Below are 11,998 nucleotides of genomic sequence, written 5' to 3' on the forward strand. Positions count from 1 at the left end.
TCAATACAGCCCCTAATCCTCGACCGGAAGCGTCACATTCAATGACAAATTCTTTGTTGAAATTTGGTACAGCCAACACAAGAGTTGTAGTGATCAACTCCAACTTTGTAAGAGGCCTCCCAATCTTGCCATAATCCCTTATGAACCTGTGATAATACCCAGTCAACCCCAAAAATCATCTCACCCATTTCACCGACTTAGGCTCTGGCCACTGTTTCACACAAAGCACTTTGTTCAGGTCAACCTTCACCCATTTGTTTGAAACTATATGTCCCAAACACTCTTACCATCGGCTGTCTAAATTTACATTTTTTTGTTTGCAACAAATTTTTGCTCTTGCAACACTTCAAACACTAGCCGTGAGTGTCACATTCGGAAACCCAACCATCCTCGGCCTTTTTGTTACTGCTCTTTATTGCATCAGTCAATCCTTGAACGGACGCAGTCAAGGAACTAATCTGTCCATCTAATGATTGTAATTTAGTTTGGGTAACCCAATATTTTCTTCCTGACCAAGTATCATCTTCTCTAATGTTTCAAACTTAGCATCAGTGATTGTGGAAGCCATGGAAGTCCCTTGGCCGGCTTGGCAGGTCTGACCAATTGATAGAACTCCAAGAGATCTCACTCAAGAAGGGAACAATCCCTCTTGCCCTAGCAACGCTAGACTTGCGTAACAAAACACATCATATCTCACTACATCTCTCCTCTCCGATTTTAACCCCCCTGCACATGCATAACAAACTACCCACCTCCTCCCACATGTTCTTTGGGCCTTCTTTGATATACTTTGTAAACTCTTGGTCTATCGTGTTGGGCCTAAAATTGTTGGCCATCCCACATCAGTACTTGGGCCCATAAGTGTTTGTCCCGTAACAAATACTCTGCCTAAAAAAAAGTATTGCTAGGTTGAGAGTCAGTCTCGAAGCAAGCACATGTAAACATCATAGTGTCTGCCCCATAAATGACACATTTTGCCAGTCGAGCTCAACTACTTTGAGACTAAGGCCCGAAATACAATTAATTGAGCTCAACCATAATAATATGGTCATGAGGGGGATGGAATGATGATCTATGATAGAAAAGTAAACTATTACGTTTTAACTAGAAGATAAGGAAGGACAAAGGTAGGGGTCCATGCCTATGGGGATGTGCATACAAGATACTCCAATTTAAAGAAGCCATTTCAGAAGAGAAAAGTGATTCCGAAATAAAAATTGGGAAGGAACAGATAATGTAGAAATCTATTACAGCCGTCACAATGTTGGAAGTAATTTCCCATGAATCAGAACATGATATATAGTTACCAATTATGATTTCAACAACAAAAGAACACGTACCTTTTTCAATTTTATTCACATGATAAGTCTTACAGATTATGGCTGCGCTTCAACAGGCGAGATATGCACCAATAAATCATCTGCAGACGAATCCTTCCGACAGTTTTTGCACCACAGATGCAGATGAGTTTTTCAAGCAATCACAGAACACTATGTTCTGCGGATTTCCAGATATGAATTGTCTTATGGATTTGATTGCATCAAAGTACGCGCCATTAAAAGGGTATTCAAGTCCATCAATAACCTACAGTCATGATTGAAATCAGAACAGACAGATGGCGACTTAGATATAAGCTGTTATAAAGAAGTGAACACATCTCAACCATATATGGAAAGATCAGTGCCTTAGAAAAATTAAGTGAACTAAAATGGAGTAAGACTAACATAAAAGGTTGAAGTTAGACTTTCAAATAGGGGTGAACGAAAAATTCAGTTACACCAAACTAACAGAACGAATCCATATATCGGAAGTTTGAATCAGATTATTCGGTGATTTGGCTTTAAAATTGGAAAATATTGGTTTGGTATTATTTATTTTAAAAAAAAAACTGACTAAACCAAACTTTTAAAAATTAACATTTTTTAATATGTAGAAGGATTTCTTTTACGTTGACCTATTTTAGCATCAAGTGATTGCATTAATTTTGAATGAGTCTACTTTACATAGATCATTTATTAGACAAATTCTGGATTTCAATACATGTCACCATTAATTTAATAAAAAAAATTAGTTCATTTGATTTATTCGTTAATTGGTCGTTTTTAAGTAGAAATCGATTATATTGGTCAATCGACTGAATAACCGATTTAAATCATTTCAGTTACATAGCTTTTCACAAAGTAATGATAGGTTCGATGTGGCAAAAACTAAATCGGTCTAATCTTTTTTTAGCAATTTGGTTCTATTCACACCCTAGCTCTTGATGCTTAGAGTCTTGATGCTTAGGGAAAGGGTTTGATATGCAATTGCTGATACACTCAACTTCTGTGACGTTGGTGAACATAAACACTTTCATGAGAGTAATGAAGCGTGAACTGATTAAATTACAAATATTGGGGTGAATTCTATTTCTCGGGATTTCTCCATTCAGGGATTTTTGTAATTTTTTTTACAACAGTGTTTTCTAAAACTATTTTATTTGTCCTGTATGATTACTACTAAAAGAAAAAAGAACACAAAAGAATACCATACCAGATGGAAAATAAATGAATGTTGCAATAACAAGTCTCAAGGGGAATGAAAAGTTTAATATAAAATTACCAGTAGGGAAACCCCAGATGTGTCAAAAGCCTTCAGGGTGAGAAGCTCCAAAAGCCTCTCCGGTGTGGAGACAATGAACTCCGGTTCACAGCTCGTCAAACTTTAAGAAAAGGCGAGAAAAGTGAAAGGTCATTCTTTGAACAGAGAAACAACACAATCATAAATATGCATGGGCTTAATTAAATTCTAAAGGCGAAGTAGAAAAGAGAGATTGACATACAAAAAAATTGAGGATCGTACCATCCCACCTCCCAAATGAAAATCCTATATTTGCCTCGCCTTTAGCTATATTTGTCTATGACTCGCAAAGTTATATCATATTAACAAGATTGAAGGTAGATTCTAACCCAATAACTTGATGATCAACGGAAGCACCGGAATGAAGACTCACAGTATGAATTCCAAGGGCCTTCAATGGCTTGCATACTTCACGCACCTAAGTATGATGCAACAGAGAGACAATTAAGCCAATGAGTCAATTGCGACTCTCAGCAGATCTATAAGACCTGTGGTACAGTTGATTAAAAAATACTTATTGTATATGACAAACCTTAGAAGCTTTCTCTCGTGATGGCACAAGATATAAAAGAAAAGGACTAGTAAATGAAAGCCCCTCTTTCTCTTTCATTGAAATGGTATCAGCAGCCGTTGATGCGATCCAAGCAATTTGCTCCATTGTGGAATCAGCTCTATCAGTTTCAAGAACATCTTTTCTGTTGGAATAAAAATTCCAGAACTCGGTTCCCCATGCATTGGCAAAGAAAGGTTTGTCTCCTTCACTAACATAACCTTCAACATTCTCCAAAGCAGTCTGAATTGAATTCAGGCATGTAATCAAAAATTTTGATGGGCACTCAGTTTTGTTTACAGAGCATTTTACTTTCCGAGCACGGTTGGGATTGTTCCTATTAATGACCTGGCAAGTTGGTTTCCCCACATTGATTGCTATTTCTGGACCCATAAAACTAAATGGCTCAATAGATTCTGAATGTCCACTACCCACTTCATGCTCTTGGGGATCTACATGAGAATCACCCCAGCATTTGGTTACTTTCTCTAGCATTCTGGCTTTTTTCTCCCAAGACTTCCCATTTGCTTTAGAACTTCTCTTCCTTTTTTTCGTATGATCTATTTTCCCATGTTTATCATTAAAAGGGTCCTCCGGAGTTGGAAGGCTAAAGCACATGCCCTGAAAAAGCAACAACAAAAGAAAAACATGATCCTAATAATCATGAACAACAGCCACATTAATGGTGTAGCATCAGTACCTTAAAGGTTTAGCAGTGCTACATCAAAATTATAAGGGCCAAACAAAGATTTATGGTCCAAATAACAGATTCAGATTCAACTACGTAATCTCCGAGCAAGAAAATCAATTAATAGGGAGAATAATTTTTTACATCAAAGACACGATTTTGAAAATTTTATTCCAGGAATCCGATTATAGCTGCCGTACTCGTTTGAAGCCAATCAGCACCCGACTGCAACCACGCATCAAAGCAAACTCTTCTAACCTAACGCGTTTATAGCAGCGAATAATCTTAACAAACAATGATATATTTTCAATTCATGATTCTACTGCAAAGGAAAAAAAAGACAAATCTTAACTTCGAGATAACAATGAACATTACATGACAGATATTTACAACCAACGAAACAGCATAAAACCATAAAAAAAATTATTCAAGAGGTGTCTTCACAATCTCAAGTCACCACCTGGCATTGGCGGCGTTTGCCTGATTTGCGACGGTTTTTGAATGCGATGATAGCGGCGACGCGAGCAGAAACCTTAGAGGATGAATCTTTCTTGTTTTCTTGCTTTTTTCTGCTCTGTTTGTTCCTTCTTCTGCTTATCGAATCCTCGCTTCTTCCCATTTCGAAGGCTGCGGGCGAATGAACAAGGCGGTTTCTGCAGTTCAGTAGTGAGGCTATATTTGATATTTGAGAGGGGTGCCATGGTTTTTTTGTCATTTCACATAGGCCAATAGGGTTTGGTGGGCTTCCACAAATTGGGCTTAGGGTTGGGCCTGTACATATTATACTTTTTCATTTCACATAATAATTGATAAATTCGTGAAATAAAGAAGAAAATGTTGAATTGTCCTCCAATTTTTCAAATCAACCAAATTCTTTGCTAATGATTATTTGTTATATAACGTTACTATTATATCAATTATAATATTTGAAATCTTCTTATTATCAACCACCGCATTTGAAATACGAAATAAAACGTTAATTGTTTGAAGTAAACTCCGAGTTAATTTATTGATCAAGTATTTTATGATACGGTCTCAAAAATCTATATTTCTGATACAGATTGACTCGGTCGATATTTATAAAAAAAAAATATTTTTAACATATGAATTCGATCAGATTGAGGAATGTGTAGCATAAAATTGAGTCATTATATGATTTTTTTTTTTTTTTGTATAATTTAGTGTAACTGATGAATAAAACAATTTATATATGAACATATGGACAACAGGCGGATTGAATACTGTTGTTACTTGTTCCAAAGCAATAAATTTGTTTGAAATTACCAACTCACGGGCGCATTGACTTGCGTGACTTGTTCAGACCACTGTCTGCCTTGACCTGTAATAATTAATTCCATTGCATGGAAATATAAATTACCTAAAACTTAGAGATGCAATTTTCTTTGGAGTAGGCGCCGGTCAAATTATTTAATTCACATAATTATAATTAAATTAAATTAATAACATGAATTTATTCATACCTAGATTTATTATATTATATCGAAGCTTATATATATGAACCGGGTTTATATTTGGGACGGATGAAAAAAGAATGCGATATTTATATTCGGGACGAAATCGACATACTTGTTTGAATGGGCAAGTGTGTATGACGATCGATCACCATGAGTGGTGCACGCACTCGGGTCGAAAGGTATTTTCACTGCAATTATGTGTCGGCCAAAAGAAGTTATTTTATGATGGATTGAATTATAAGTCAAATTTGAGGCATATTATATTATTATTACGTGCCTATGGGAAAGAAAACAGTCGATGGTAATGTCAAAAACCAGCGGATGGCTAAGTCAAATTTCATCGCGTACGTGGAACCGACACCCAATTCAAATACGTCGACCATAAAAGCAAGCACTGGTCGTTAGTCAAAATGTTAAAATCCGAAATACGAAAATAATAATTATAGAGCAGTAAACAAAAGCATTATTATATAGATATAGACATAACACTAACGAAAACAGTATGACATAGGTAAATCAAATCGAAATTTGTATGGATTACAGTTTATTTAAAATAGATTTATCCATCCGACTGTGACTAGTCAAAAGACATTTTAATATTCATAAGATATAATTTTAATTCAAATTTCCGTCACAAGTTAACAAAACCGCCATGAATACTTGCAATTCTAGCGTTTGGAATTAAAGTAAATAACAAAAACGTCTCACATTAATTAACCATATCGAAACATTAATTTATGGTTTTTTTGCTAATTGGAGCACACTTCTAGGTCAGCATACCCAGCATTCAACTCACTGACGAGCACGTATCAACCCAAGAAGCCTATCGCACCACCACCAACTTGTGCAAGACCGATCTTATGGCCTCAATTAGGCAACACGGAAAGATTAGAGTCAATTGATCACGAACTCTGTCAATCGATAATCAAGAGGCATGTTTCCCTCCACGTTCTCAAATCATCTTGAAGCCAGTACGTGGGCCACGTCCTCACATCGTGGCCATTACTCGAACATATATGAGTGGTCGCCGACTTTGGTGCCTTATAAATAACTCCAATAAATGTGAAATCAGGGAGTTCATTTCCATTCTCACAAGCACTCCTTTTAGACTCATTTAAAGAAAAAAAATTTCTTTGCGTGAATATTTGACGGACTTGAGTGTTGGAGTGATCATGTCGAAAACTCTTCCGACGTCTCTCTAATGTTTCTTGTTTCAAGTATCCAGACCACCTAGTCGATGTTATTTTTGTATGATAATGAAATTAGTTAAATTTGAGAAGATGCAATCATATGTTATAATAACATATTTGGGTAAGATATATATATCAAATCCTCCAGCAGATATAAAGATGATAATGATGATTGTGCATATAATAAATGAAAATGCGAACAGATGATATAAAATTCTATTCAAATACGACTCATTATCATTCACAACAGTTAAATTAGGTTAAAAATGAAATCCCACCCCGATTATACAAAGATTTGAGTGGTCCAATTGATAGGCCAATCAAATTCGATTTTTTTAGTATTTATTATATGTATAATTTTTTATGAAATATATATAATAATTTTACATGAAATATAATTGTATTGATGTATTGTAATGTTAAGTAATTTGTTTTCAGAATATCCTCTCAGTATGGTTTTGAAAAATTAACATAAACATATTTAATGCGGTTCGAAATCAATAATAATTTTTTTAAAAAAAATCAACAAATTTTTTGTTGGCAACATATTTAATATTGATGATGATTATGATATGATTGAAAGAAATCGTAAATAGTCAACGAGTGGAGGACCGGGCGGACCGGCAGGGCTGCTTTCAGTGGGACAGATTTGAACCGGTCATTTCAAATTGATGGCAGGGTCAAAAAGGTAAATATACATTTCTCCGCGTGGTGGCTATAATGATTTGTGACATTTATGTCTCTCACAATTTCAATTACCCCCCTGTATCTTATCTGCTTTCAGAACCCCTCGGAAAATTATATTTGCCTCTTCCCCCTTCATTTGCCGGGGTTTATAATGTCGTTGAAAATAAAATATAGATTATCTCAATATTAGTTTTTCTTAAAATGTATTTATCTTTTAATAAATGGATAATAATGTAAACTTATAGTAAAAGATTAAAAGTAAGTCGACGGGATGATCTGTCTATATTTACGATGAAAAATATTATTTTTTCGTGGTTGATCGAGTTGGAGATTTGTATCACAAAATTGATCTTTGAGACATTATTATTTTTTTCATGGTCGGGTCGGATTAGTCGTCCCACAAAATTGACATTTGAGATAGTCTTGTAATAGTTTTTTTGGATTAAAAAATTCGATAAATATAACTATTTAACTTATTCTTAAAAATAAACTAGATTTTTTTCTCAATTAATAAAAACACGAACAATTTTTCAACAGTTCTACACTAACTAACTTGAAATGTCATATTCTCCAAAACGGGAAGAAAACAATCAAATCAAAATAAGTATGTTAATAAGTTTTTAAATATTTTCTCAATGTATTGAAACATATCAAACTATACAAAAATTCATATGAAACCGTCTCACGTACCAATTTTGTGAGGCGATCTCATGTTCGATGCGACACATAACATTTTTTATTTTTATGTCAAAAATATTACTTTTCATGAATCAAATCGATATATATAACAAACAAATACATGTGAGATGATCTCACACAAAACATTCTCATCAAACTAATAATAAATTATTAATAAATCTAAAAAACATAGATATTAAACATGTCGATATCAAATGATCTAATTTTAGCTTGTTACGGTCATTTCTTGATACCAAATGCTATTTAAGAGGATTTTTTATTTAGTTACGGTATCATTTTTATATTCCATACATTTATATAAAATTTTGAGAATATTTGTATATAAGTTTCATCACAAAAATTTTATGAGATTCACTAGTCAATTTTGTGGGACGAATATCTTATTTGTGTCATCAATGGAAAAATATTATTTTTATGACAAAATTATTATTTATTATTATAAATCGACGAGGTTCATATGTCTTATAGATAAAGATCGTGAGAACGTATCAAAAGATAGGTAATGAAGTTTTATTAAGCATAAACAAAATCCTACATAAAATAAAACAAAGTTGAAAAAAGATGGAAAGATAACATTCAGAAAAGGTAACAAATCTTGAGTGTTAAAGGGGGATTACGAAAGGAAGAGAAAGCTGAGGGTGCTGGCTGTAACGTAATAAATGTTCCCATAAATTCCACTCGGTTTCTCAACTCTCGCCAATTCTTCTGCCAATTTCGTGCATGTGGCCATCTCCCCTCTGCCTTTACCCTTTATATTTTTCTGGGTTTTTCTCTCTCTTCTACTAGAAAATACAAGCCTCCCGTTGTATCCTGGTAGATTCGGTCCAATTTTTGTCTGTTGCAGATAATTAGTGAGTTTCTGATATGGGTTTTCATCCTTCTTTGTTTTTTTCTGCTGGATTACACGGTGTCTTGTTCTTGTTATGTCCTGGGAATTTTAGTGTTTTATAGTTTATAGTTCTTGTTGAGCTGTGTGTAAGCAAAGGAAAATACTTTGTTGGGGAAGATTTTGAAGTTGGCAGCAGTTTAAGCAAGTTTTGAAGCGTTCTCTTTTGCTTGACATTTGAAAGAATCATTTTTTTATTAAATCTGATGTCGGTTTGATTCTTCGTACTTTTTTGATCTGGGATTATTTACGTTTTCCTGTCTTCAGTGATTTTTTTAATGAATTTCTAATCATTTTGTGGTGGTGGGATATCGAATTCCAAGTGTAAAATAATTTATCGATCCATTTTAGTTGTGCATAGTTCACTTTATTTAGCGTATAATTTCTTCAAATTTAAAGTTGCTTTCTCGTTCACATAGTTTCATGAGATCTTCCGAGTACCAAATGAAAAGGCGAAAGTAAAGCAGAAATAGAGAGTAAGAATCTTAGGAAGGAGAAGATTATTTTCTGATTAATGAAGTCTTAAGTTGTTTTGTTTTCTGATCATATCTTTTTGGTTAAGTTAAAATGAGTGTCAGATAGTAATAGAATATAGTAATTGAATCAATCATCCTTCGGTTTAAATTTTTTTGTTTGTTTTAAACTAAATTATCGGTGCATTTTTTTTTTATCGTGAATAGTTGATCTTGAGTATTTTCCATTCACCTTGCTGTTATCTAATGTGCAAATAAAGGTCATTTCGATGATCTGTCATTTGTTACTTGTTGATCTTTACAAGAACAGGATTTGAACTGGTTTTAAGCAGCTTCTGTTTCTGTACAGTTTCTCTTTTACTTCGGAGTCAAGAAAGTTGGTGGAACTCGGTACAACACTAGAAATGGTTGCTGAATCATGGTTTCGTAGTTTATGGAAGCCCTCGAAAAAACAAGACTTTCATGCTGGAAAGTTGCATATCGGGGTTCTGGCTTTCGAAGCCGCTAGTTTGATGTCTAAGCTGCTTCATCTCTGGCAATCATTGACCGAGAAGCAAATCATGAGGTTGAGGGAGGAAATAGCAAATTCCACAGGTATCAAGAAGCTTGTCTCGGAAAACGATGATTACATTGGAAAAATGATAAGTGCAGAAATGACAGAAAACTTGGTGAATGTTGCAAGAGCTGTTGCAAGAATATCAAAGAAATGTAGTGATCCCTTGTTAAAGAGTTTTGAGCAAGCCTTTAATGATTTGATTAGGTTGTCTAATGATACCTATGGTTGGCAATTTTCGTGGAAGAAGATGGATAGGAAAGCCAAGAGATTGGAACGGCTTATAATCGTGAATAATAATTTGTTTCAAGAAATGGAGACACTTGCAGATTTAGAACAAAGTTTGCGAAGAATGATGGGAAGTGATAATGCAGATAGCATAATCTTGGTGGAATATGAAAAAAAAATTGCGTGGAAACAACAAGAGGTGAGGCAACTTAAGGAGAATTCTCTTTGGAATCGAACTTATGATTACACAGTTCTTCTTCTAGCAAGATTTATATTTACTACTTATGGTAGGATTGGGCATGTGTTTGGAGTTAATGACGTGGCTGACTTGGGGATTAGAGATTCTAGATTTGTAGATTCAAATAATAGCCGAAAGAGCCACTCAACTGTATTCACTCAATCATCAGTTTACCCATCTGAAAATTGCGTTCCGAGGTATTCTTATGGCTCGGTAGGCAAGATTATATCTTTGTCAGGTCCAATTTCAAGAACAAGCAATGTTGGCAATTTCCACTCAGGTCCTCTCCGAAATTCCGAGAATACTTCAGGCCCGATTCCTGGATCACATAATGGTGCTAGCTTTTATTCGGGTCCCCTTGCGAGGTCGTCAACGAAGTCCGGTCCCCTTGCGAGGTCGTCAACGAAGTCCGGCCCTCTGCGAAAGGTGATCCGATTGTGGCAGTTTCGTGATAAATCTCAGAACATAAAGGAGAAGATTCCACCGCAGCAATCTGATCAACTAACCACCTCGGTGCCTTTTACGAGGGGCATGGTCAGTGAGAATGTTACTCCCACAAGCGATTTCTCCGGGAACATCTATTCCGGAGTTTTCAACAGAACTAAAGGTCCCAACAGAGCAGAGCATACTTCTGGCAACTCAAGTCAAGGAAACCAATCGGTTGGTCCTAAGAACAAGTTGTTGAATGCGCCTCCTCCCGAAACTCTCGGTGCTGCTGGCTTAGCTCTTCACTATGCAAATGTTATCATATTTATTGAGAAATTAGTGGCGTCTCCTCATTTGATTGGCAATGATGCAAGAGATGATTTATACAACATGCTACCTTCTAGCATCAGAGCTTCCCTGAGGGCGAAACTAAAGCCGTATGCCAATATCCTGACTTCATCAGTGTATGATACAGTTCTCGCAGGAGAGTGGACTGATGCAATGTCAGTAACACTTGAATGGCTAGCCCCACTTGCTCATAACATGATAAGATGGCAATCAGAGCGGAGCATTGAGCACCAGAGTTTAGTTTCCAGAACAAATATGCTTCTAGTTCAAACCCTTTTCTTTGCGAATCAAGAAAAGACAGAAGCAGCCATAACCGAGCTTCTTGTTGGATTGAACTATATATGGAGGTTCGGTCGAGAAATCAATGCAAATTCACTATCTGAGTTTGCTAGTGCCAGAAAAGTCGACGAATACTTGGATTCATAGCTGCATCACTAATACATGCTTATAATTTTGCTGAAGTATCATTCTTAATGTCAAAGTTTCCTGATCCATTCGTCCCAAAAGCCGAAGTACAGGAAAGGATTCCTCGAGTCTTTGGTGAAACCTACATGTCGGATTCTTGGATGGCAAGAGGGCATATCCTTATTCCCGCAGTTGGAGGATCACAGCATTTTCCTGGTTACAACTTTGGATATAAGGTTTGTGATTCAGAATCCACATGATGCTGCTTTTCAGTCATCGATATCCATTACTCGCACTTGAAGTATTGTAAATTGTCGACGTAGATCATGAAAATTTAATCCTGGTAAAGGTGTGGTTTTCCAATCTTAGGATCTTGTCATTAATTTAAAGGATGTCTTGCGGCTTGCTGTTTGGCTTGAAATTTTTACTTTGCCATAAACTTTTTTTGTTGGGAAACAATTAGAAATCTCAATTTCATGGCCTTTTATTAGTGATGATATTTATGATTACTGTTGTCCATGCTTGTGGCTACT

General features: G+C 35.5%; 2 protein-coding genes across 4 annotated transcripts; one reads left to right on the forward strand and one right to left on the reverse strand.

Annotated features, from left to right (window-relative positions):
• Positions 1-1,203: 1,203 nt before the first annotated feature.
• On the reverse strand, positions 1,204-4,523 carry LOC142524754 (uncharacterized). The gene is made up of 5 exons (XM_075628845.1): positions 4,318-4,523; positions 3,152-3,790; positions 2,949-3,037; positions 2,602-2,701; positions 1,204-1,584 (listed from the first exon to the last, which is right to left on the reverse strand). Exons 1-5 carry the CDS (start codon positions 4,474-4,476, stop codon positions 1,417-1,419), a joined length of 1,155 nt encoding a protein of 384 aa, XP_075484960.1. The 5' UTR covers positions 4,477-4,523; the 3' UTR covers positions 1,204-1,416.
• A 4,006-nt stretch (positions 4,524-8,529) lies between these two features.
• Positions 8,530-11,888, forward strand: LOC142523661 (uncharacterized). Of its 3 annotated transcripts, none has more exons than XM_075627374.1 (3): positions 8,530-8,759; positions 9,617-10,651; positions 10,682-11,888. In XM_075627374.1, the coding sequence occupies exons 2-3, from the start codon at positions 9,672-9,674 to the stop codon at positions 11,484-11,486; spliced, it is 1,785 nt and encodes a 594-aa protein (XP_075483489.1). In that variant the 5' UTR covers positions 8,530-8,759; positions 9,617-9,671; the 3' UTR covers positions 11,487-11,888. The 3 variants fall into 3 exon arrangements, with proteins under 3 accessions (XP_075483489.1, XP_075483490.1, XP_075483492.1); XM_075627375.1 differs by lacking the exon at positions 8,530-8,759 and adding an exon at positions 8,784-9,002; XM_075627377.1 differs by lacking the exon at positions 8,530-8,759 and adding an exon at positions 8,785-8,938.
• The last annotated feature ends 110 nt before the right edge of the window (positions 11,889-11,998 follow it).

The sequence above is a fragment of the Primulina tabacum genome, chromosome 14, assembly GCF_025594145.1.
Source record: "Primulina tabacum isolate GXHZ01 chromosome 14, ASM2559414v2, whole genome shotgun sequence".
In the NCBI taxonomy this organism is placed as follows: Eukaryota; Viridiplantae; Streptophyta; class Magnoliopsida; order Lamiales; family Gesneriaceae; genus Primulina; species Primulina tabacum.